The 26,990-nt window shown below is 44.9% G+C and overlaps 1 protein-coding gene and 1 long non-coding RNA gene across 2 annotated transcripts; one reads left to right on the top strand and one right to left on the bottom strand.

Annotated features, from left to right (window-relative positions):
* Window positions 1-5,450: 5,450 nt before the first annotated feature.
* Window positions 5,451-17,408, bottom strand: GOT1 (glutamic-oxaloacetic transaminase 1). The gene is made up of 9 exons (XM_073552812.1): window positions 17,212-17,408; window positions 14,147-14,328; window positions 12,991-13,114; window positions 12,033-12,145; window positions 11,289-11,393; window positions 10,003-10,153; window positions 9,081-9,246; window positions 8,649-8,791; window positions 5,451-7,234 (listed from the first exon to the last, which is right to left on the bottom strand). The coding sequence occupies exons 1-9, from the start codon at window positions 17,327-17,329 to the stop codon at window positions 7,095-7,097; spliced, it is 1,242 nt and encodes a 413-aa protein (XP_073408913.1). The 5' UTR covers window positions 17,330-17,408; the 3' UTR covers window positions 5,451-7,094.
* A 2,362-nt stretch (window positions 17,409-19,770) lies between these two features.
* On the top strand, window positions 19,771-25,919 carry LOC141056132 (uncharacterized). The gene is made up of 2 exons (XR_012221579.1): window positions 19,771-21,163; window positions 25,263-25,919. It is a non-coding gene; the product is annotated as an uncharacterized lncRNA (long non-coding RNA).
* Window positions 25,920-26,990: the final 1,071 nt, after the last annotated feature.

Here is a 26,990-nt window from a genome sequence, read left to right as displayed (position 1 = left end):
TGACATGTGTGCCAACCTCATCATCAACTTCAAAAACATCTACTGTGCTTGCCAACAAGGGTTTTGCCACCAAGTATTAAGTTTTGTTTGCCAGAGGGATCAAATACTTATTTCTCACTGCAAAATGCAAATAAATTTATATAATTTATACAATTTAATTTTCTGGGTTTTATTTTTGATATTCTATTTCTCAAAATTAACCTACCCTTAAAACTATAGACTGTTCATGTCTTTGTCAATGAGCAAACTTAAAAAATCAGCATGGGATCAAATAATTATTTCCCCCACTGTACATCACATAGAAGATACTGTGACTGCTGTCTATACACCACTGAAAATGGTGTGTATGCATCACAAAGGAGACACTGAGACTGCTGTATATACATAACATGGGATACCCAGTCTGTTGTATACATCTCATATGATACAGACTGCTTTATACATCACATAGGATACAGGAGACTGTTGTGTATGCATCACATAGGAGACACTGAGACTCTGCTGTATATACATCATATAGGAGAAATAGACTGATGTATATATCACATAGGAGACACTGACTGGTGTATACATCACATAGATACTGAGAATGCTGTATATAAATCACATAGGAGACAATGAGACTGCTGTATATACAATACATTTAATATCCTGCAAGTGCTGCATTCATCATAGAAGAGGGACAGGAGCATAGCGCTCGTTAACGTCGCCCATAAAGAACATTCTGACACTGGCCAGCATAAGGACGTAATCCAGCTTTGCGTGCAATGCAGCAGTGAAGGTTTCACACGTTTTTTTTGCCGTCTAGGAAAGCATTTAAGGGCCGGCTGATGTGAAACAGGGCTACTAGCCCAAGCAGTGTAATGACCAGCAGTCTGCCGATGGGCCATAGAAAAAGAGTTCACGGGCCATAATTGTCCCTCTGGCCATAGGCCCCTCACCCGTCGAATGCAGTGTGACAGAGGGATGGAAATAAAAATCCGCACCTATTTCCTGTTGATTGACAAAAATCTGTCTCACCACTTCCTAAAATCTGTCTTATTTTTGCTGCTAGAGACGGATTACACTTGACAACAGGCAGGGGACAGGACAGCAAGCTATACAGAACGAAGTCACCTAATGGCAGGAGTGAGACAAACATGATTTTTTAAATCACATGATTTAGATCTATACGAGCTGGTGTTAAAGAGGTCTTCCCAAAAATTAAAGTTATCCTCCATCCATAGGATATGGGATATTGATCACTGCACATGCTCGACCTCCGCTCCATTCATTGACTATTGGAGTGCCATAGAGAGCGGAGTACAGCGGTCCATCGTGTTCAGCGCTCCACTGAGTACAGCAGTCCCAGAGTTGGAGCATGGGGAAACGAGACTTTACAAAGCCTATTCTCAGGTACAAGCGTTCCGTCCGTTATTCCTTATCCTAGGGGATAACTTTCTATCTTGGGAATACCTCTTTAAATGGTGAAGATTCACTTTTGGCTTTTTCTTCTTTTTATTTTCACTGAAAGTAACTTGTAGGGTAAAGACTTTCAAAGAACCACTTGCATGTAACTGCCGGCGACGATCCTATCTGATGGCACAATTCTACCATAGTGAACCCTTTATTTTCACCTTTCTAGGTCGGACGCTCTTAATTTAGGACGAGAAATAGAAACGTTTATTTTTTGAATAAGGACGATACAATTGAAGCAGGAACGCTGCTCTATTATATATACTTCAAAGGATACTTTTATAGGGCGCTCTCCTCCATGGCTTTGTAGTTATGCATGCACATCAAGGGAAATGTAACAAAGGTTTATTTTTATCTCTAGAATGACCAATACAGAAAAAGTGTTATTAATAATCATGTTGCAATGCAACATGAGAAAATGACCTCAAGGCAGAAGCAGCCATAATACTATGTCATGTTTGTGTCAGTCATAGGACTAGGAATACATGTGGGGTATCTGTGCTTCGCTCTTACAGCAATGATTTATTCATTAGTTGCCTTGTCCGTATGTGCCAAATAGAGTTGGTGCGAGTCCATATGTAAGACCCAGTCCAACTGCCCCATTCATTAGTACTATCTGTGGTCACAGTGGGATCCGCTACTCTTGATTAGGCAGCCCGGTACAATACCATTGTGATGTCTCGCCAGGCCAGCTAGTCAAAAGAAGAGCGAGCTGGGCACTCCGTAATGTAAGAGGGTGATCTAAGGCCTCCTGCCTTGCGGCCACAGATTACTACTGTGGCCAGTGGATCAGGTCTGACAAATCAATTCACACCAACTCTTGTGCTAATGTGTTTTCTTGCCAGCTCCGCCCACGTGACAAAGGCCCCTGCCCAATACATTAAAATATATACCACTCTGTGGCATAAATTCCGCCATAATTTTGCTCCAATCACGGTCTGGAGTACAACTTTGGCAGAGGCACATGGCCCTTGTAAGATGCACCCTTTAATGAATTAGTCGCATCTTACTCCTGACCCTTCGTTAATGCTGCAGCGTATAAAGCTGTATCTTAACATGTTTTGGGGGTCTTTTCCTTCCCCGCTGAGTGGATGGCTCCTCTTGGTATGATGGTATGTTGCTCAAGACTTTATGCCAATCAGTAGTGTCCTCAATTCTGCCTCTCCTCCCCCTAATAGCATGCATGGAGAGAGCCTGCAGCTGCATCCCCCTCCTCCCTTCCTAGTATATTAACTTCACAGTATTATGAGTGTAGATTCAAGATGATGACTATTTACAGAGTATGCAGGCAGGAAAGTAAGGGGGAGATGAGAAAGACGTCACTTTCCCCTTATAATATATTATACAGTGGCCTGTTTTTGCATGTACTATTGATTTATGCAAAAACCCTGTAGGGGGTAAGTGTGCTTTATACAGCCATAGTGTATTTTGTAAGGACAGCAGGAATATGTCCAGATTTCAGAAGACATTATGTGTATATATACGCAAGGGAAAAAACAAAACTTGTGGGAAACTGTTCCTTCTGCCGCCATAGTAATGTGTCCTCTGCTCTTCTCATAGTCTGGGTACAAGTCTAACTCCAGCACATGGTGGCAGCCATTGAAACCAAAAACTGATTGTTCTTGCTGCTATTATTGTATAGATGTTTTGCACACTATGTGATGGCGTCCGGTGTACGGCTGAGGCCCCAGCACCTCATTACAGAAACGTCAGTCTGGACAGAGTTAATTATAAGAGCCAAATCTGCATTCTCAGCCCCCCACGTAATAGGACGACAGCAGCTCACAGGTCAAGGTGGTAGCAGATGGGGGGTACCCTGAGCCACCGGCCTACTGTAATGGTCATTGTGCTGAAACCAAAGAAGGATAAATGCAACTAGTGAGCAGTCAGGCCATGTTATTCACCATCCCAGCTGTAGTGTGCAGGGGGATCACCCTCCGCCTGCATCCGTAGAAAGGAGAGTCCCCCTCCGTTTGGCCAGGGTCGGCCATGTTATAGGCTGGTGTGAATGAGCCCTTAGGCTGACAAACAGCACTAAAAGCGATTCCTGCCAAAAAGGTACAGAGGGAAGGATTTGAAAATCACCAATTTACTAATGTTATGTTAGGCCTCTCTTACATGTCCATTTCTGTTATATTCGTATATATTCTATCTGTAAAAAAAAAAAAAAAAAAAAAAAAAAATGGATAGAAAATACATAGGTTTATGGGGATAAAGTGTCCACACAAAAAATAACATTGTGGGTAAAACTTGCCCACTCAAAACAATGAGTCCTTGGAAAAAAAAGGGTTGCAGCACTTGCATGCCAGCCACTTTTCATCCCAAGTGCTGACCCCTTTTATTTTTTACCGTTTAATTAGTAGGAGAAATTTTGAATTTTTTTTTTTTGCTGAAAAATGGACACGGACCAAAAATGGATGAAAGTCAATTAACTGTCTGTTTTTTCTGGTAAACACAAACAAAAAGATATCTGTTTAACTTTATGGCCTCATTCAGCCAACAATTAGATTTGATTCACCACATTCCTCACAATGGTTCATGCTGGATGACAAATTTATACTGCTTATTTTTTTTTGGTTGTTTTTATTTGTGCAAACTTTGGATGTATTGTGGCTTAACTTGAGCAATGCATAATATATACACTGATTTGTTGGGATTTTTTTTTCAAAAATCACAGCAAGACCCCCATTTTTTTTTTTTTTTTTACATAGCATTGCTGTTTTTGGTTGCTGTTTTGACATGCCAAGTCATTCCAAACGGAATCGTAGAACTGCATGGCCTATGAATCATGACTTGTAATGATAAAACTTAGAGAAAAAAAAACGCAGCTAATAGTGAGATACCTGTCCGTCACGGCCGGCCAGGAGCAGCACCTGGGGCTTTAATGTGTCCTAAGTGTCACCAAGTGTATTTCCAGGCTTACATAGTTTGTTTTTCTTATTTTGGTCTGCAATCCACATGTTTGCCCACTATGGCTTCACATACAGTGTACTTGTTGCACAAACTGCACCATAGTTCTGCACCATGGCACAGTACAAGGTTCTCGAATAGGGTGTTAACAAATTGCATAAAAATCTGTTACAGATTATTACATCCACACCGATACGCTCTAGGTGTCGTGGATTTCATTTATGGCAATGTAGTGTGAAATGTAACACCTTCCGATTTTGGGACGGTTTCACAGCGTCATTTTTAAGTTGTGTCTGCACATTCCCCAACAGAAGCTAAAAATGGATGTTGTCACACGGAGCACAGAAAGACTAAAACGTATTCTTCTGTACTAGTACACATTCATGTTGCGATTCCAAAAAAAAATTTAATATATAAAAAATGTTAAGTTTTCCTAATTTGTGAAGGTAATATTTTTTAAATAAATTTTAAAAAAAGTGTTTTGTTTTTTTTTTTCTTCACAATCAGTAAAATTATTTATTTTGGGATGTTGGTGTCAGACCCTGATCATATGCAACGCTGCTGCCTGAAGCTCCAGATGTTTTTGACCACTAGAAAAAGAAGCAGTGTGAACATAGGCAATATTGTTTCTTGGCAAATATTTCCAGTCTGTAAACTATCTCCCAGCGCATCTGTCATGGTAAACTTGACGAGACTGATTTGTAATATCAGCAAATGGTGCAGATTTTTTGGTGGATTCCACTCTGAAAATGCAGCAAATTTGCAATGCCATATGCATGGAGAAGCCGTGGGTCTCTTTCCACCGAACGCGACCTCCCCATATCTACCTTTGGAGTCTATGTAGGGCTATGTGCACACAGTCTTTGCTGATTTTTTTTTTTTTTTTTTTAAAAACAGAACTCAAGTTTTTGATTTGGAGTGTTTCTCCCTGTGCACATGGCCTAAGGATGAACAGCACTGTAGATTTGCAAGGGTCCCTCTTTACAACTTTATCATACAGCCCTTATATTACGTCTCGTTCTGTCAGGGACCACAGATGATCCAGTGTGAAAGAAACCTGAATAATTAACAGACATGAGCCACCATAGAGTTAACTGGATTTATTGCGTCATATGACAGGACATTAATCGTTGTTTTTTTTTCAATTACACAGTTGTGCGCTTTTCTGCATCACATGACAATTGCGTTACATGCTCTGTAATATTGTGCAGCATAACATCACATATTCCCCCTCCTGAAGAATGGATTAGGACACTTTCACAATAAAAGGCAGGTTTTTGTGGTAAGGTTTAGAGGTTTCTGGGTTACCACAGAACATAATCACTAATAGCCCCGGTGTAAGGCTGGTTTCACATTAGATTTTTTGTGCGCATGCATCATGCGCACCTATGTTTAACATGGCGTACGCATGGTCTTGCGTTTGCATGCGTTCGTCTGCGTTTTCGCACGCATGCGTTTTTTTGAGGTGTGCGACTAGACGCACCGGACACAACATGTTGCATTTTTGGGTCCGTCCAAAGTCAGCAAAAAAAACTGAAGCGTACGCTTGCGCACGGAATGCGTTAAAACAACGCATTAGTCTATGGGAACACAGGTGTGCGCATGGACTTGTGTACGCATGCGTTTTAAGAGTAAACATGTCTAGACACTGGTGTAAACCACCCCCTTGCCATGACACATGCCCACTGGTGTCCCATTGGTGTCTGTTTCAAGGATTTTCCTCCTGTGAAATGTGACACCTAGAGAACGCATGCGCATAAAAAATGCAAATGCATGCAAAAACGCTTGTGTGTTTTTGCATGCGTTTCTAGTTGCGCACAAAGACGCAAATGTGAAACTAGCCTAAGGAAAAGTGGACGCAAGATTATGGCTCGGTGGATGGGGTTTCAACATGGCTCAGTGTGTCCTGCTGCATGCAAGAGAAACTACGATGATGGGACAGCTCACAAAACTAAAACCTATTGACGACACCAGACACATGAAACCGTGCTAAAAACGGCTGTGCGGCAGTCAGAATAAAGCATATTGTTGGGGTCTGTCCGACGCCGATAATGTCAGGAGACTTTAGGGCAGCGCCCTGCGACCTTTGGTTGTACGGCTACAGCAAATCTACAATGACCTAAATGCTAGGAGTTGTAGTTTTGCAGCAACCACAAGCTCGGTGAAAAAAAAACAAAAACGACCACTTTAAGTGCTGATTAAATAGATTTGTAGCTATTGCTGCAAGGCATATAGTAACCACACTGCTAAATCTGGACTTATCTACTGCAGAACTTCCCCAAGGAGCAAAAAAACGTTGCAAATATTGCTGTAAAGGATTACAAAGGGTAAAATCTGCAGCAGAAACAGAATCTGCAGAAAGAAAATCCGCTCCGCTGGTCAGTTTACTCTGCAGCATGTGCACAAGATATCGGTAAATCCCATCCAACGCCGCGGATTTTCTACTGCATACAGTGAGGACGACACGGGAGATCGATCCATGTGCCTTCTGTTTGGCTTGATCAATGAAATGCATGGGATTCTCTCATCTTTCCCTGATGTTGAGACGGTCGCCCGCTAAGGTCAGACAGATCATCGCACTGCATCCATCATTGTGTGTGTGTAACAAGTCTCTCCCTGTTTTACTTTGTTCAATTTAAAGCCACAAAAGGGAAAAAAAAAAAAAAAAAAAAAAAACACATTACAGACAAATCTAATTACATCAATTACTGGAGTTTGGGGGCTTCTGTTTACTGGATCTTAGTGACGGCTTCAAATATAGATTGGGCCACGTAGTCCAGGTTCTTTGTCGTCAGCCCGCACATGTTTATACGTCCGCTCGCCATCAAATAAATATGCTTTTCTTTAATGAGGTATTCGACTTGCTTTGCTGATGGGGGAAAAAAAATAAATAAATTATTGGGCCTGAAGGAGCAGCAAGCGTTCTACACAAAGTATGGACAAGGCAGTTATCAGTTCTTATAATTACCAAGTTGCACGCAGCACACACACAAGTATACTTAAGCAAAGTCAGACGCGACTTGAGACCAGTTTTGCTGTACTCTTTAACCCCTATACATCATCTGCCGTGCATATATGGCGCATGTCGGAGCAGGCTCATGCAGCGAGCCCGCCCCATATCCAGCAAGTGATTGCTGTGTATTACAGCCAGGACCTGACGCTCTGCCAGCAGCGATTGCTAGCTTTATTAAATTCCGCTTTATTAAATTCCGCTGTCAATCTCTGACAGCGGCATTTAACATATACCGATATGCATGCGCGTCAATTTCTCCACCCATCGGCGCACCAGTGACGTGTTCGCGGGCTGCCATGACAGCCGGGGGAGGGGAGGGGTGTCAGCCGATCTCCCCTGTGGTCTGTCATTACGTAGCGCCTTTGAAACCCTGCCTGCGGTCAGACTTCAAAGGAGACCGTGATTTCTGCAATATGCAGCGAGGCTGTGGCATCACTATACAAAGCACAAGCAATCAGACAATCGCAGCTTGAAGTTCCCTAAAGGGGCCAACAATAACAGTGAAAATGTAAAAAAAAAAAAAAAAAAACCCATTCAAATCACCTCCCTTATCCCATTGAAAATAAAGATATTAAAAAGATACACATATTTAGCATCTCCATATTCACAAAAGTCCGATCAAAATATAAAAACAATTAACCCGATCGGTAAATACAAAAAAATTCAAGAACAAAATTACGTTTTGTTTTTTTTTAACCACAAAAAAAGGTGTAACAAGAGATCAAAAAGTCACATCTATCCCAAAATCCCCACAAAAAATAAGTCATCCCACAGCTCCATTGACCAAAAAAAAAAAGAAAAAAAGTTACGTGTCTCAGAAAATGGTGACAACCCAAAAATTTTTTTTGAAAACTTTGGGATTTTTTTTTTTCACCACCAATAAAAAAAAATGAGCATGTTTGGTATCACCATAATCGTATTGCTGAGGAGAATAATATTGCAAGGTCATTTTAACCACAAAATGTACATCACAAAAACAATTCCCAAAAAAACAAATGTCAGAATTGTGTGGGTTTAGGTTTTTTTTTTTTCTTCTTTCTTCACAATTTTGACCCACTTTGAATTTTTTTTCCAATTTTCTAGTACACTGCATGGTATTGTGGCGTCATTCAATAGTACAACTCATCCTGGAAAAAAAAAACAAGCCCTCAAATGTCTATGTGGACAAAAAATTACTGCTCTGGGAAAAAGAGGTAAAAACTGGAAAAAAGGCAAAAACTGAATTTGGGCACGGCGTGAAGGGGTTAAAACCTGAGGAGTCTACACTTACGATTCAGGCCAGTAAAGCTGAACATCCCTATCTGCTCCACGATGTGCTTCCATGTACCGGGGGTTTTCAGAGCCTCCAGTCTGGACTTAAGTTCTGCTCTCATTAACAGGACTCGATCCGCCATAGTCTTAACATTGTCCCTCCTGGGTGGTCACAGAAAAAGTTAAAAAGTATATATTACACAAAGTAAGCAAATAATAGAAGACTATTTCAGGTGAGTAATGTGTTTGCCCTGGTCCGATCTTCCACAACTTCATGGGATCCAGTAGACCCAAGTAAGGTGCTCATGATGTAAATATGAAGACTGGCTGCCACGGAGGACCAGACCAGACAGCGCTGATCAAATTCCTCATCTTATGAAAGACATGCCACATTTAGGGCCACTTCATCACCTGGTCACTTTAGCATTAAAGGTTTTAGTTGTCTTCTTACCATTCATCGAAGAGTTCAGGGGTGGTCAGAGTGGTTGCAACGATGCGAGCACCTTGTGAGGGAGGATTGGACCAGGTTGTGCGCACAATCTTCTCCATCTGAGAGAGGACACGTTCAACATTGTCTCTGTCTTTACCCACGACAGTCAGATTGCCAACTCTCTCATCTAAGGAAGACAAAATGTAGAAGCATTGTTGTCCAATACACAACATACTACAAGGTAAGAGGTTAACGGGTAGTCGTGGGGAGAATCGGACTGCCATACCCGGTCCGGCCCAGAAAACTGCCTCCTGCCTGACTATATGCAGCTAATCTGTTATTAGCGGCTTGGCACCCATGTAACGTTGCCCAAGGACGGCTAATCGAAAAGAGTCGTGAGTGACGACAGGAGGCTATTTGCCACGCTGGCAGGCAGGCGCAATTTACTGACATGGCCATTGAACCAAATCCTGCAAATGGATTCTCAACTAATTGATTTACTCCAAGATAGATTACAGAACGGCATAGAGGCAGGTCCGGGGATCAGCACCAATCAAACAAAACCAAATCCCGGGGCTCACTGGTTTTGGATGTGCCCATGGTGGTTTTGGTAAATTTGTTACATCCTTACCAAGGTGAGGGGAGGTAGGCAAGGTGTGTTCAAACTGTCACTAAAGGACCAATGTACACCTGGAGCCATCATTGGGAGCCCCCACAATCTCCAATATATGCGATGGGTGCAGCCATGCCCCTTGGTAAAGAACAGGCAGCACTTACACAACTAATGTGAGTTATAGATAGTACAAAGTTCTCCAAAACAACCCTGCTCCCAGTATTGGTGAAGATCCCAGCACCTGGGACTCCATCCAGGGTTTCATAACATCTTACGACTATTTTGTGGGAACACTGCAGTCACCATATAACGGGCCAGCCTGGTACTCACTGTATAACCCAAAGTTCTTGGAGAAAGACTGAGCACAGAACAGCTCGAAGCCCTGAGCCACAAAGTAACGTACGGCCCAGGCGTCCTTGTCTAGATTTCCAGAGGCAAATCCTTGGTAGGCTGAGTCAAAGAATGCGAAGAGAAATCGTCTCTGAAGAAAGCAGGAACATTAAGACAGGTTAGTTAGTGTGATCAACAGTTATCGGCTTTAAAGGGATCCGGTGACTTTCTAGCAGGTCTGCAAAAAAAAAACAAAAACATGCATTCCTCCAAAAATAGCAAATCCTAGAGCATCTGTCCTACACAGCACCATTCATCTATTGTTCCTCCAGGAAGTATATGAATAAATCTTACTAGAGGAATTGGTAACCCCCCAAAAAAATAAAAACATTCTTCAGAATTGTAATGTCATGGCAAAGGACGGTTAGTAGAAAAGGCAATTGCGAGGCAAAAAATAAGAACAGTGTCACAATGAAGACAACAAGGATGAGAAGAGGTAGAAAAACCAAGAACATTTATTAAAAGACAGCAACGCGTTTCAAAAATCGATTTCTTCCTAGCAAAGGAAGCAGTGATTCAAAGAAATGACATGGCCCACCTACAGGGTTTTGATACCAATGGGTGTGACATGTAATTTCTTTGAAACACGGCTTCCTTTGCAAGTTGTTTTCGATACTTCTTCGTGGGAAGCCTCGGGAAGAAATCAGATTAATTTTAAAATGTTTTGCCGTCTTAATAAATGTTTATAGTTTGGGGTTTTTTTTCGCACCTTGTACTTGGCTTCATCGTGACAGCGCCCACCGCAACGTTTTTTTATTTCTTAATTTTCACCTTGCAATTGTTTTAATGAGCCATTCTGTTGGATTCCAGGGGAGGAGCAGCAGGTTATACAAGGACAACCACTTCACTATTACTCTCATCAGAGACTCCACCAGGTGAGCAGATTCCATCTACTCTTCCCTATTTTTTTTTTTTATCATCATCAGGACTTCATCATGAAGTCTCCTATTTATTCTAAAAAGGCATGTTAGGGCTAGGTGAGAGGTCTCCTTGAAAGAAAGTCTTTACCATCGATTTATTGCTATAGGGAAAAGTGAGACTGCTCAGTCATCTTATCACTACTGGACATCCCCCATGAGAGGGGCCACTAATAAGGGGTTATCCAGGAGTTACTCATGGTAACAGATTATGTGTATAAAAGGGATCCAAGAGCTTGGGATGACAGATTTGACAAATATCCAAGCAACAGCTGTCAAAGATGACTGTAGCGGTCACTCGTGGCGTACCTTCATGACATCCGCGATCTGCTTCCACTCGTCTTGTGTGGGGTCTGTTCCTGTGGGATTGTGGGCACAGGCATGCAGGACAAAGATCGAGTGCTCTGGAGCGCCCTGGGGGGAGGAAGATGTATCAGTCAGCATTACAAATGGAAAACGCCACGATGGATGCAAACAGTAATCCAGAAAAAAAAATAATTTAATTATCCTGATAGATAATTGGGTTATCCGTGTCCTCTGATCAAAATCCTTCTCCATCAACCAGAAGAAATATCTCCTTTGAGCCATATTCAAGCATTTGTGTGTCGTGGTCCAAGTACGGACCCATGAAGCACAGACTGGGTCTATGAGGCTTTTGCGTTCAGGATGGGAGACTAGTCTGTGCTTATCGGTCCGTGACATACGGATGTGTGAACGCGGCCTTAGACGAGCCATGTGATCTGCCATTTGTCCATACAACAGGTCCTGTATGTCTGTAGGGTTTATGATTGGGTGTGCCATCACTTGGAAGGCAGCGATTAATGGTAACGGACAGGTGACGGCCTAATACAGCTACTGGTGAAAAGCCAAAACAGCAACCGGTCAGTGAAAGTGACACAACTACAGGCCAGACGCAAGCTCTATGTTCTGTATGGACTTGCTGTAAAAACACTCCTGGAGAAATCTGTCCCTGGTGTGTACAGAAAGTCTGTAGAAACAGTAAGACATTTGTGTTCCTACTTTGCTCATGGAAAACATCAGGCCCTCGCTCACCTCTAAATCTTCCAGGAATCCTTTAAGGTCGAGTCCTCGTTTAGCAGCGTCCCAGTAACGGTAACTTCTGATGTCTTTAAAGCCGGCGTCGATAAATACGGCGTTGTGGTTCTCTGTGGAATAAGAAGGGAAAGGTTTAAAGAAGAAAAGAAAAAACAATCAATAATAATTAGGAAATCACAAGTTACACCTAGAAAAAGACCTGGACCACCTAGGATTGTACAAAACCAAACTCAGGATTCAATGCTCCCCTGTAGTGACAGGCGTCGCTGGCAGAGATGATCTGGGGTGACCAATGTCAACGAACACGTCAAGAGCATATAAGCTGGGACCAATAGAGGAAGCGCCATTGCTGCTGCCCCCGATTATTACATGGATGTCATTGAGCACTATGTAGGTTGGAAAAGGAAAGACAAAACTGGTGATGAACCATTTTTATCTTCTCACTTCCATCCTAGACTACAGGCACAGAAGCTTTATAGCAGCAATGCAAAAGGTTTTTTTTTGCAGACTCAGGACCTGCTCTGTCCACTGTCAAAAGAGGGGGTTCATAAAGTGGTGAAAATGTGAAGATTATGGTTTAATACCACTCTATGCTGTGATGGCTAAAATCACAGGCCCAAATCTGAGGCCACACTACTGTGATTCTGACGCCATGGGTTTTAATTTCTGCAGGATGCGGAGCAGACACCATTCAATCCAGCTGGGATAATGAACCCAATATGGGCCCCATAATAACCGTGCAAGCGACAGAATAAGAAATGTGATCGTCAGCATCTCAGTTGTGCCATCCTCCGGCTTGATTTCATGTACATTTAAAAGGTGTTTAAGAAGTTTGATTTGGGAGGGAGATCAAAAAGGATGATGAAAATAAGTAATTTGTTTAAATTCACTAATTATATAAATTAAAAATAATAATAATTTGCCAGACACAAGTATGTGAGTGCTGCTATCTCACCCCAGGAAGGTGCCGAAATGTAGATGGGGGTTGCAGTGTTATTGGTTCCATTGTACCAGCGTCTTAAAAACTCGGCTCCAATGCGCAGCGCCCCGGTACCACCCAGAGACTGGACACCACCGACCTGCACAACACAATATAAAAAAGAGGCAATGTTATTAAGGGCAGACAAATGTTAAACTGTATATTAATTCGATTAAAGAACGTTCGTTTCCAGAGAATTCTGTATTGATCCGCTGTATTCCGGCCATTATGCGACCTGCTTGGATCGGCTGATGTCTATTTCATGTGCTCGCCTCTTCTGCAGCACTAAACATGTTTTCTTGATCCCATTGAGAGGTCGCCACTTTATAGGTCTATGGTGAACGTATATAATGTATTGCTGTCTGCCGGCACATCATCATCATCATCTGTGTCACCATGAATAAAGCTGATGTTGGGGAAATCGCTTATTAAACATACCACCCTGGAATCATTTTGTAGGCCCCCCGCGCTGACTGAGAAGGTTTCTCTGTCCATAATTGTGGCAAAGGGATACCCAGCAACCCGATCAAAGAGCTCTGATCTTGCCAAAGTCACTTTTTACTGTAGTGTTGAAAGGATGAAGCAGCCAGGATCGGAGAACGTTCAAGCATCTGCTCTGAAGAGGCTCGGGATCCCTGTGTGCGGCTTCTTAAAAAACCTGGAGTAGTAGAACAATGTCCCCAGTAATAAGGTATATGGGTGGTCACAAAGTCCCTCTACAGTGCTGTGCAAATTAATTGGGACAAAGCATTTTTTTTTTTTTTTAAGTAAAATCGTAAGTTTGTTACCAATCAGTGATTCAAACCAGTTTTAACTGCTTTGAACAGGTGGGAGTGCCTAAACTGGTTTGAATCACTGACTGGTAACCAACTTACGATTTTACTTTAAAAAAAAAAAAAAATGCTTTGTCCGAATTAATTTGCACAGCACTGTAGTTTGCTCTATCAAATGCTTTAGATGCTAATTGCAGCATATAAGGGGTTAATTGACTGCAGCTGAACTATTACAGCAAATCGTGCTGACCACCTCCCCACTGTGTGTGAACAGGGACCTCATAGGGAAGGACGGGTATAAACAACCAAAATCCTAATTCTGACCGCAATGTAACGCGATAGTAATGTAATCCAGATACCCGATCCTCTTTAAATGCCGGACTGTCGTCACCCAGGGCGATCCTGGAGGCGCTGGCACGGAACTCCGGCAGTCCGAGGATCGGCAGGTACTCGTGATTTAATGTGTGGTCGTTGGCGATCTTCTGCTCCACCTTCTTCACCACCGGCAGGACCCAGGGCTGGGAGTCATCGGTCCGATAGGCTGCAGGGGAAAAAGGCGTCACACAATGAGAAGGGAACAGCGCAGAACAAAGGTTGCACTAGAAAGCAAGGTATTGAGAAAGGTTCAACTTGATGGACCCATTTCTTTTAACTAGTAAGTGGCCTAATGATCAAAGATCAGCTTTATTACAGGCAGAGATCTAAAGTCCGCAGAACGGCAAATGTCCGGGTACGACGCAACCTTGACCCAGGTTACACAACAGTAAAAGGCAAAAACAGCAACAAGCGCCACGCAAAATTAAAGAAGGGGTTACACCAATCTTCTGTCACAGGCTCAGCTAGCTCTAAGGAAAAATACAAACATCCTTACTTACCCTCCCTGGGTTCCGGTGCTGCGCCTCTGCCCTGATATAGCCATGTGGATGACATAAGCCACCAAGCACAGCAATTGGCTGTATTGACACCAATGAGGCCAATAGTCAGAAACCGGAGTCAAGGTAAAGCTCAATTTTGGTTTCTCTTTTTTACACATTTAACTGAAGATTGGTGAAGCCGGACAATCCCTTTAGATCTGCTGTAAGAAAACCCATCACTAACACGACGTTCAATCGATGGCATCAGTCCTCCCTATGCCTGAGATCTCCATGTGAAGACATACAAAAAAAAAAAAAAGAATCAGCATTTCAGGCTCAATTATCAAAATACGACAAACTGAGCCCCAAGAAGTGACATATTGCAGAACAACTTGCAAAAGTTGCATTTATTTATTTTTTTGGACATGGGCTTTGGCAAGAGTTGAAAACGTGAGCGAGACTAACTGGCAAAGAACATAAAGAACATAGCCAACAACGTTTAGGAAGTTTGAGTAAAGCAAATGGTGCAAAATGGAATTATTTAATGTGCAATTCTCCACCTTCCTCAGAGCAGGAGCAGAATTCATTCTGAAATCTGCAGCAGAAACTGATCGAAAAGAAATCAAGAGAATCCGTCCATCTATGCAGCAGATCGGCACCACAGAGGTCACACCTCGGAACGCACATCTGTGGACAGTCCAGAGAGGACAGGTCAGGTGTGAACAGGCCCAGAGAACTTTAAAACCAGGAGAACACAATTCTGGAGCTATTCAAGATATGTCCTCATTATTTCCCTTCCGAGGATTCTTTGTGGGTTTTTTTATTAAATAATAATAATAATAATAATAATAATAATAAGAACAGAGCAATAAAGATGAACACTGGGCGCAGTCAGCAGACGTTCCAGCTCTTTCTAATGTGCAGACTTATGGCTGGGAGTAAAGTTATGCAAGCGAATGACTCAGCCCCAGAGCAGACGAGCGATCGGTGCTCGTACTCACTGCACCAGATGTCATTAGACACCACAGACCTGCAGTCCTGACAGAGAAGAGGATGGAATATGGGGCAGCTGAGGCCGGACTGCTCCATCCAAGACGGGCGGCTGCTGGCTCAGCATATACGCGGCAGCTCGTGACCTCAGACGTACAAGGACACAGAATCAAAGCAGAACAGAAAAACTGGACCTGGGTAACAAACCCCGAGAGATGTAACAAGACACAGGATGGGGGGGGAGGGAGGGAAGAAGTCTGAAATATGAAAATTTATTGACGGTAAATATTATAAAAAGTCACACAAAAAAAAAGCAAGCATGATCTGTGCAATACTTTGTGCCTTCACCAGTTGGCAGTGGTAACCGGACGGGGGAGTAAACTTTAAACACAAAGCTACGACAAAGCCTGACGAGTGCATGGAGGGTCTTTAAACTTTGGTCAATTCACTAAATGGGGGAAAAAAATAAAAGAGGGAAATGGGGGAGAAGGGGGAAGAGATGGGCGTGAAATGGGGGGTGCCCAAAGAAAGGAGAGAGGCTGATAAGGCTAAGGGCCCCCAGAGGTCAGCAGTGACTGCAGATGTAAGCCGCAGTGAACAGTCGGGTGGTTCGGTGAAACGTACGATCGTTCGGTTACTCCGATTTCTGACGGGTGAATGTGACGTTTTTCGGCCTATGAGAAGCGCTGGCTGCTCCACGGTAAATCAGACACGGTCGGATGCCGTCTGGAATTGTGCTTTTGCTGCTGATTTCTGTCTTTACTATCACTGTGGAGCAACCAGGGTGCCCGTATCATCATTACAGTGGCAACAGATATAAAAAAATATATATTATCTGAAAAGTTGCATTAGAGAAAAGCCGGAGCCATCGTCCTTAGAAGCGTTCTAGTCTCATCTTCATAGATGGATACTGTCAGATTGTTCTTGTAAAAACAATCAATTTTGTAATTTTCTGCTTATTAAAATTTGCAGCCGTTTTTGAGATATTAAACACTTTAAATTTATTTGCAGCCCGTTGCCTAGGAGACCGACCACCGCTGCTGGCTTTCTTGTAAGCGCTGCGCTGAGGCTGGCCAGGATTAGAAGGTAACAGCGTGTCCTGGCAGCTTCAGAACAGCGATTACAAGCCCAACAGAAGAAGAGCCTGTGAACTCTGCGCATGTTCTGCTATACAGCAGCGGTGGACGGTCTCCAAGACAAGAAGCTGTAAAAATGTTAAATATTTTAAGAAAGGATGAAAATGTTAACAAGCAGTAAATTGCAAAATTGCTTATATTCACAAGATCTAGCCTGGAAACGCTGATTCATGACAATGGGGAAAAGCCTTTATAAAGAATTCAGCTCTGAAGTCTGCAGAACAGTGAATGCAGCCCTGGACTATAACCCCTGTGAGGCAGATAACGTGTGACCCCGGGATATTAGCAGGGCGGCAGCTGTCACTCTACACACTCCCTTTAAAATGGACATTCCCTTGAAGCAGCAGTTATGGAGAACTTGTTGTATGACTACCTAAGCCCCTCTAGTGGCTGTGGAACTACATGTCCCAGCAGCCCATGCGCACAGACTCCGGCTTCACTCACCTCCCACTCCCAGATTGACCTTGCGAGAGTCGCCGTCTGCACGAAAGTCAGCTGTCAGCTTAAAAACGGCCACTGGAGGCGCCTGGGGAACAGAAGCGAAGATGGAGGCACACGCCATAACGACAACCGCGTCCAGTCACCCGGGAACCGCACACTGGAGCCGTCACCTTCACCTTCACCGGCTTTATATATGGGGCGGAGACACAGGCCAGCCAATCAGAATGCAAGAACCTGACGACGCCTATCAAACGACAGAGATTTGCATCATTTCTCTGAGACCGAGTGAAAGGTCAGAAGCGACCAATCATAGAGCAGAATGTAAAGGTGTATCAGCTAGACGAAATACTATTGGCTGATGTAACGTAGGCTTTATGAAACAGAGTAGCCTATTGGATGCCAACATAAGAGCTCCAGTATCCAATAGCAACGGCCTCTTCTTATGGAAATATGAGCAGATAGGGGGCAGAGATGATTAGACAGGGGGCAGAGATGATCAGACGGGGGGCAGAGATGATCAGACAGGGGGCAGAGATGAGCAGACGGGGCAGAGATGATCAGACGGGGGGCAGAGATGAGCAGACGGGGGGCAGAGATGAGCAGACGGGGCAGAGATGATCAGACGGGGGGCAGAGATGAGCAGACGGGGGGCAGAGATGATCAGACGGGGGGCAGAGATGATCAGACGGGGCAGAGATGATCAGACGGGGCAGAGATGAGCAGACGGGGCAGAGATGATCAGACGGGGGGCAGAGATGAGCAGACGGGGGGCAGAGATGAGCAGACGGGGGGCAGACGGGGCAGAGATGATCAGACGGGGGGCAGAGATGAGCGGACGGGGGGCAGAGATGAGCAAACGGGGCAGAGATGATCAGACGGGGGGCAGAGATGAGCGGACGGGGGGCAGAGATGAGCAGACGGGGGGCAGAGATGAGCAGACGGGGCAGAGATGATCAGACGGGGGGCAGAGATGAGCGGACGGGGGGCAGAGATGATAAGACGGGGGGCAGAGATGAGCAGACGGGGCAGAGATGATCAGACGGGGGCAGAGATGAGCGGACGGGGCAGAGATGATCAGACGGGGGCAGAGATGAGCGGACGGGGGGCAGAGATGATCAGACGGGGGGCAGAGATGAGCGGACGGGGGGCAGAGATGAGCGGACGGGGGGCAGAGATGATAAGACGGGGGGCAGAGATGAGCAGACGGGGCAGAGATGATCAGACGGGGGGCAGAGATGAGCGGACGGGGGGCAGAGATGAGCGGACGGGGGGCAGAGATGAGCGGACGGGGGGCAGAGATGATAAGACGGGGGGCAGAGATGATCAGACGGGGGGCAGAGATGAGCGGACGGGGGGCAGAGATGATAAGACGGGGGGCAGAGATGATAAGACGGGGGGCAGAGATGAGCAGACGGGGCAGAGATGATCAGACGGGGGGCAGAGATGAGCGGACGGGGCAGAGATGATCGGACGGGGGGCAGAGATGATCGGACGGGGGGCAGAGATGAGCGGACGGGGGGCAGAGATGATCGGACGGGGGGCAGAGATGAGCAGACGGGGTAGAGATGAGCAGACGGGGCAGAGATGATCAGACGGGGGGCAGAGATGAGCAGACGGGGGGCAGAGATGAGCAGACGGGGGGCAGACGGGGCAGAGATGATCAGACGGGGGGCAGAGATGAGCGGACGGGGGGCAGAGATGAGCAAACGGGGCAGAGATGATCAGACAGGGGGGGAAAAAATGAGCGGACGGGGGGCAGAGATGAGCAGACGGGGGGCAGAGATGAGCAGACGGGGCAGAGATGATCAGACGGGGGGCAGAGATGAGCGGACGGGGGGCAGAGATGATAAGACGGGGGGCAGAGATGAGCAGACGGGGCAGAGATGAGCAGACGGGGGCAGAGATGAGCGGACGGGGCAGAGATGATCAGACGGGGGCAGAGATGAGCGGACGGGGGGCAGAGATGATCAGACGGGGGGCAGAGATGAGCGGACGGGGGGCAGAGATGAGCGGACGGGGGGCAGAGATGATAAGACGGGGGGCAGAGATGAGCAGACGGGGCAGAGATGATCAGACGGGGGGCAGAGATGAGCGGACGGGGGGCAGAGATGAGCGGACGGGGGGCAGAGATGATAAGACGGGGGGCATAGATGAGCAGACGGGGCAGAGATGAGCAGACGGGGGGCAGAGATGAGCGGACGGGGCAGAGATGATCGGACGGGGGGCAGAGATGATCGGACGGGGGGCAGAGATGAGCGGACGGGGGGCAGAGATGAGCGGACGGGGGCAGAGATGAGCGGACGGGGCAGAGATGATCGGACGGGGGGCAGAGATGATCGGACGGGGGGGCAGAGATGATCGGACGGGGGGGCAGAGATGAGCGGACAGGGGGCAGAGATGAGCAGACGGGGTAGAGATGATCGGACGGGGGGCAGAGATGAGCGGACGGGGGGCAGAGATGATCGGACGGGGGGCAGAGATGAGCGGACGGGGGGCAGAGATGAGCGGACGGGGGGCAGAGATGAGCAGACGGGGCAGAGATGATCGGAGGGGGGGCAGAGATGAGCGGACGGGGGGCAGAGATGATCAGATAGGGCAGAGCTCCTGTTATATGCACTGGTCCCCTTCATTCATAAATAGTGCTGGAAACATCTCATGCCATTACCATTCAGCACTCTCTTGTTTTTCAGACCTCTGCTTCCAGTCATTGAATGGAGCTCAGACAATTTTGGATTTTTGCTCCTTTTGTACTGAAAATAAAATTCCAAGTGCATTAGAATATTGGGAAAAAAGTTACATTTTGCCTTTTTTCTATTTCCTTTTCTTTTACGGCGTTTATTGCACAGTTAAAATGACCGGTAGATGATTCTCTGGGTCAGGATGATCACGGCGACACCAAACTTTTGTAGTTTTTATTTTTTATTGACAAAGCATTTTACAATTTTTAACTGGGTAAAAGCGCAGTAATTTTAGTTTTTATGGCTTTTTTATATTTTTTTTGTAAAGTTTTTTTTTTTTTTTTACATAACACTTTACTTTTTAATCCCCTTAGGGAGTTTGGAACCGTCACTCATTTGATCGCCTTAATTATATACTGCGAACATAAAAAAAAAACAATTATTATTTTTTGTTTGCTTGACCAAAACAAAAAAATATATATATAAATGAATCTCCAATGTAATTGTACCAAAACATGACACCGTTACAAAATGCTGACGGTTGTAGCCACGTCTGAGGGGGAAAAAGTCTGCAAAATCAAAAAGCTATTCATGACCTCAAGGTTCTACTTGAGGATACCTTCAAGGTTCTAGCAGTTTTGCAGATTGACCTACATGTTTTACAGTAAGATGGACGTGTAAAGTACAGTATTCAGATGTACGGGACATCTTGTTCTCCGGGATCCATTTTTGTGCTTGTGACGTCATTTTGTTGTTTACGAGTTAAATTTTGTAACTTAACTAGATGAAAGTTCACGGCTGTTATGAAACCAGACTGTTCCAGCTTGTACAAGATATGAGATGAGACCCTAAAAGAATGTGCTATTGTTCTATATTCTACGTCACGCAGCTAGGGACATATTCCGATTTTCTTGCAATACTATTGGCTTAAATGTATTACGATTCTATTGGTAGTTGTATATTTGCATAATTAAGCAAAAGATTATAAAAGAAGTGACTAAAATTAAGGGACTTAGTGATCTGCCTCGATCCTCCCGTACAGAGACCCCTGTCTCTGTGTGGTCATTCCCAGTTGCTAGCAACGCCCTGTGAACTAATTTGGAAATCACTGGATCAACCGTGAAGGGTTAATTTAGCCCTACCAAAACAGTCTTGGCGCCCAACGTGCGGCCCCGAATAGGGACGCCTCTGCCCCCGGAGGACAACAAGACAAAGGACCCTCGGAGCGGACACAGGTGCTGGAAAATTGGGACTGATCACCCCCCACGACAACCACGGTAAGTTCGCAGTTATACTGTTCAGACTGACCATTGGTGTGGTTTTCCTGTGCTTGTTGCTGCAAAGAGGATCTGAGGTTTGTCCCCGTGGTGGTGTGATTCATGGGTGGAATCATATAGAGGTGTAGTCCCGTTGGGGGCTCAGTGCTCGAACAGTACCTCATAAGGGACGGACACCCCGGATTGACCAGTGATTGTGGCTCTCTTTATAGTCAAAATATCCCGAATTCCTGATCATTGTTAGTAATCAGGCGTGGTCGTGTGATCGAAGATGGGTAGGATACGTAACTCAGGTATATATAGATATATATAACCAGAGGTGTCCGGAGGGATAGTCTGAGACGCCCTCCTCCTTTCACTGAGTACCGCAAATTTTGGGCTTCCCAGAGGGGGTTAACCTGGTGGAACAAACTGAGACGGCCGCTCCAGATCTGTGCACAACTGAAGTAAGGATATTTAGCTCTAAATGAGAGAATCCGTGGAAGGAAAATAATTTTGTGGCTTGGCACATGAATTGTGTGACGAAGGTGTTAGGAAGAACAGAGGAAGTGAATTCTGATTGTTTCTGTTACTGCTATGTTGAAGAAGGAAAAATTGTCTATTATTATGACAGGGACGGGATGTATTGTGGTTCAAGCAAGTGACTGTGGTGTGAGGAAGTGATTGATTAAGAAGGAACTAAGATTTAGACTAATGTGTTAGGCAGACGAATAGTTAAAAGTGATGATTTGAAAGAAGAGGTCTCCCTGCTAGATGACAATTGTACAAGGAGACCGAGAGTTGCAGCCCCCACCTTTGCTGATGGCACCTATTATCATCCGCCGCCAGCCTCAATCCCCGATCCAGAGAAAAAAAAGTTTTCAGAAGACTTTAACCCGCTCTGTTCAGCAGAGAGAGAGAGAAAAAAAAAAGAGCAAACAGCAGCCTCCAGCCCCCACCACAGCTGCGAGCACACAGTGTGCCCTTCAGCCCACACAGCAAACTCTCGCCCCCCCTCAGACTTCAGCTACTGGAAACCTTGCTCCTCAGCCCCTCCCTGCTAATGCTGGCGCTGTGCCAGACTCGGACACTTTCAGAGAAATTGTTATACTCCTTCTGTTTTAATCGGGGTAGATGGCAGACCCAATTAATATACTTTTATAAACCCCATAAAACCCTTCCCCGAGGTTACTATTCAGTTTGTAATCTCTCCCACATGTCCTGTAAATTTACTAGGGGTAGATTTATTATCACAGTTCCGCTCCGGAATACAATTCCAAGATGATGGTCAGATGGCTCTTACGTTATATAATCCCTATGTAGATGAGGACAGTGAGGAAATCTGCATTTTGCATGTCCTTCCTACAGTTATGATGGCCCTGATAGGCTCAGATCCACCCCCAATATTGCCTGAGGATCAATGACTCACCCAATACCTCTCAGAGATACTATCTAAACTCTGGTCAAAAGGGTCAAATGATATAGGGAAAATGCCTGTAGAACCAGTAAGTGTTTCTCAAACCTGGGGCCTAATCCTCATACTCTTGTCCCAAACACCCCAGGATGCTGCTTGGTTTACAGTTATTGATCTTACCAATGCCTTCTTTAGCATTCCGTTACACCCAGACTGCCAGTTTCTATTTGCATTCACTAATCAGGGACGACAGTTAACATGGACAGTTATGCCACAAGGGGCCCAAAACAGTCCCAACCAGTTTGCAAAAAAAAATGAGCGAGTGTCTTTTGCCATTGCTGCCATTGTTAGCCTCCTTAAGTATCTGGCAGCACTGAACTGTCGGGTTTTGGCCTCGGGACTTCAGTTCTGCCTTGGTCAAGTGATCTTCTTGGGTCACTGTCTCCTTCAGGGTGCCAGACACCTCGCAGAAGAATAATAGCTGTCAGCTCCCTTCCTTTCCCAAAAGATGAAACTGAACTCCAGCGTTTTCTTATGTACTTATTGTTGTCAGTGGATACCGGATGCATCCCGCAGATTGCAACCTCTTTACAACGCCTTGAAAGACGGTATAATGAACTATAAGGAAAGATGGCAGTGATGAGGATTACCTCCAACATGATTGTTCCCAACTTCTGACTGAAGAAACAGCTACTCCACCAAATGTCAGTGAGAATCCACTCCCAAATCCTGATCTGGTGTTATACACGGATGGTTCAAGATATGCTGACGAGTTTGGTAGATTCCACACGGGATATGCTGTTACCACAGAGGACACTGTAGTGCACGCAGCTGCGCTCCCGTCCTCACAGTCAGCACAAGAAGCAGAACTCCAGACTCTGTCTACTGCATGTACTTTGGCCAAGAACAGACGGGCTAATATATACACGGACTCACGGTATGCATTTGGTATTGCTCACGATTTTGGGGCTCTATGGGCCAATCGAGGGTTTATTACTACTGCCGGAACCCCAGTGAAAAATGCTGAAGCTGTTAAAACCCTTATGGACTCGATCAAATTACCTACTCAGGTGGCCATTATCAAAGTTAAGGCGCACGCTCCTAGGACCAGTCCATAGACTGTTGGCAACGCATTTGCGGATATGCAAGCAAAAGCCGCCGCTCTCTTACCCGTTGAACCAACCATACCAACTATGGTGACCACACGCTCTCAGCGTAAACAGTTACAAGAAGCACTGACCCTACAAGAACCTGATGATCTACAACAGACTGAAGTTTTCTGTCGGACCCCGCGAGACCGCTTAATGACGATGCAGAGAATGTCTGCAAAGGAAGAGGTGAAGCAATGGAAGAATGTTGGATTTGCACATATTCACCAGTGTCAACCACAAGCATCCCCTTTTTGGCTATCTCTGTTGCACCCGAGGAGTTATTTGCTTGGACTAACTGTTCTGACACACTCGCTAATAATGCCACAGATAATGCTAAGTTATGGAATTTAACTGTTGGCATACCTATTGTGGGATGGGTAGGATACCCCTGGTGGCAAGATAACCTCTCAGGAAGTTATACACAACTTCAATATTTGGCCTACGAAGGAGGGGCTTGGGTCCCTAAGAATAAGATTAGTTTAATCAATCTAGGGCAAGTTCCAACGTATGGTCTACAAGTCGGTTTCAATGTAACTTCACACTCTACTGATGCCTTAAAACCAATGTTGCTAGAAAGAAGGTTACATAACACGTCATGGGAATTTTCAAATTTGTTTCCCCAGGGTTCTAACGAAACCTGTGGCAGTATTCTTGGCAATATCTCTTGTAATGAGTCCTCTGAATATGTGCCAGGAACCCCCACTTGTGGAAATCCCGATGTAGGTTATTGTAGTCCTTTAGGACAATCTCCAGCTTGGTGTATGCTTGAGAATGCATCTGCATTCATAGACTTAGTTCATAGATTGGTACTGCAACATTCAGCCCTATGGGATTTACCTGATGATATGTTCTGGGTATGTGGAGACAATGCTTATAAATGGTTGCCAGTAGGGGTAAGAGGTACTTGTACTCTGGGTCGCTTGACCCCGGCCACCTTTGTTATTCCGAACAAACAGTTGGATACACAGGCTATACCCAAACATACATTATACAAAAGAGCTGTGGACAATTCACCCCGCCCTTCAGGGAGACCACATATAGTGCAGATGAGTGTGGCCAATAAAATTGTCAGTTCTATTTTCATTTACCAAATGATTACACAAATGTGGGATAAATTGGTTAGAGCCACAGATTATCTAGATGATCAAATTTGGGATATATTGGACATACTTAACACTACTGTTGCTGTCCAAAATCAACTTATTATAGTCACTAATCAACATACTGTAGTGCTGGACTGCTTAACAGCAGCACAAGGTGGTATGTGTCAGGTCATTGGACCCGCTTGCTGTCATTATATAGATCCTAACAGTACTATGAAGTTAAAGTTAGAAGATATTCAATGACTCAGAGATCAATACAATAAAGACAATGATCGTACTAAGGACAGTTGGTGGTCAGACACCTTCTCCTTTCTCAATCCAGCCAATTGGTTTAAGGGAATTGGGGGCTGGAGAGCTGGGATCTTACAGAGCTTGTTACACATTGCTGCCTGTATCCTTGTTGTATATGTGATACTAAACCTTGTTCTTTGGTGTATTTCTGTATGTATTAGGAAATTCTGCACTAAGACAGCTAATGATACCAAAGGCGTCGTCGCCCCTGCTGTTCTCTGCACCGATCTTAAAAGGCTACTTGATGAAGATGTTGAAGCCAAGCGCATGGCTACTTCCCCACCACTGTCATCAAAAATTGTTATTCGTGAACTGTAGTATACAGGAGGACGTGTGCGCCGCGACAGCCATGACTGATAACACGGCATCAGTCATGTGAAGACCAGTACCCCTCGAGCATATGGCTTGGGATAGCACCTCTGATGCTGCATATGTGTTAACAAAATTTATCTAGGGGAATTGTGAAGTACAGTATTCAGATGTACGGGACATCTTGTTCTCCGGGATCCATTTTTGTGCTTGCGACGCCATTTTGTTGTTTACGAGTTAAATTTTATAACTTAACTAGATGAAAGTTCACGGCTGTTATGAAACCAGACTGTTCCAGCTTGTACAAGATATGAGATGAGACCCTAAAAGAATGTGCTGTTGTTCTATATTCTACGTCACGCAGCTAGGGACATATTCCGATTTTCTTGCTTAAATGTATTACGATTCTATTGGTAGTTGTATACTTTGCATAATTATGCAAAAGATTATAAAAGAAGTTACTAAAATAAAGGGGCTTAGTGATCTGCCTCGATCCTCCCGTACAGAGACCCCCGTCTCCGTGTGGTCATTCCCAGTTGCTAGCAACGCCCTGTGAACTAATTTGGAAATCACTGGATCAACCGTGAAGGGTTAATTTAGCCCTACCTCAACAGACGGTTGTTTCTTATCACTTCTTATTACTTAGTTGAGTGGTTCTTGACATTTTGTGGTTTAGAATAGTTGTGTAATAAGGGTTACCTCTGTATGGATCTATGTAACAACACTGCCCTGTGAAACATAGCTGATGGCGGCAAACACTTTCTGAAGGCTGGTGATAGCACAAATAAACTCCTGACGAGGTACAACTGTTCATTGGAGGTCATTCCAAGTGATGATGAAGCCGCCGGAGACAATGCTAAGGGGGTGTTAAGCTATAAAGGGGGGGGTCCCTGAGGAATGTAAGGTTGAGAATGAACGTGTCATCAGGTTTTTAAACCCCAAAGTGGCATCATGAAAGTAAAGCACCTGTAATGATGATTACCTCCATATCTTTATAGTATAAGTCTGTGTATCTGTTGTTTCCTAATCCATTGGTGAATTCTTATACAAATTAGTCTGCAAGTGTCACATCTCCACCAGGACATGCCACTGTAACATCTGCTTGTGTCATGCCGCCATATTCATTCTACGAACTGTGCTGGTGAGAGAAGAAACGTTGGAACAAGAAGCTCTGGACATCACAGGCTTTGTCCAACCACTTAGATTAGGGTGACTGGGACCTGCAGTTTCGTCCAATCTGACAGTGTGGGGGGGTATGCTGTCCAGCTGGGGTTATCAGCCCACTGCTCCAGACTATTGGGGAGCACCACACCCTACTGAAAGGGAACCTGTCACCCCCCCAGGGCGGTTTTAAGTAAAAGAGCCACCTTCAGCAGCACTAAGACTGCATTCTGTGAAGGTGGCTCTTCTGTTTCTGACCCCTAGTAACGCAGAAATATTGACTTTTATAATTAGCTCCTCGTACCTGTAATGCGTCCCATAGGTATGGTGTGTCCCCCTGTATCAGCCGTCTGCCAGCCGTCCATCATACCTCTGTTGTGTCCGGGCGCCACCTCCTCCTGTGTAGTATGCTTGTGCTG

The sequence above is a fragment of the Dendrobates tinctorius genome, unplaced genomic scaffold, assembly GCF_039654945.1.
Source record: "Dendrobates tinctorius isolate UK_male_01 unplaced genomic scaffold, ASM3965494v1 ptg000196l, whole genome shotgun sequence".
Taxonomy (NCBI): domain Eukaryota; kingdom Metazoa; phylum Chordata; class Amphibia; order Anura; family Dendrobatidae; genus Dendrobates; species Dendrobates tinctorius.
This window is presented reverse-complemented; position numbering and strand designations above follow the sequence as displayed.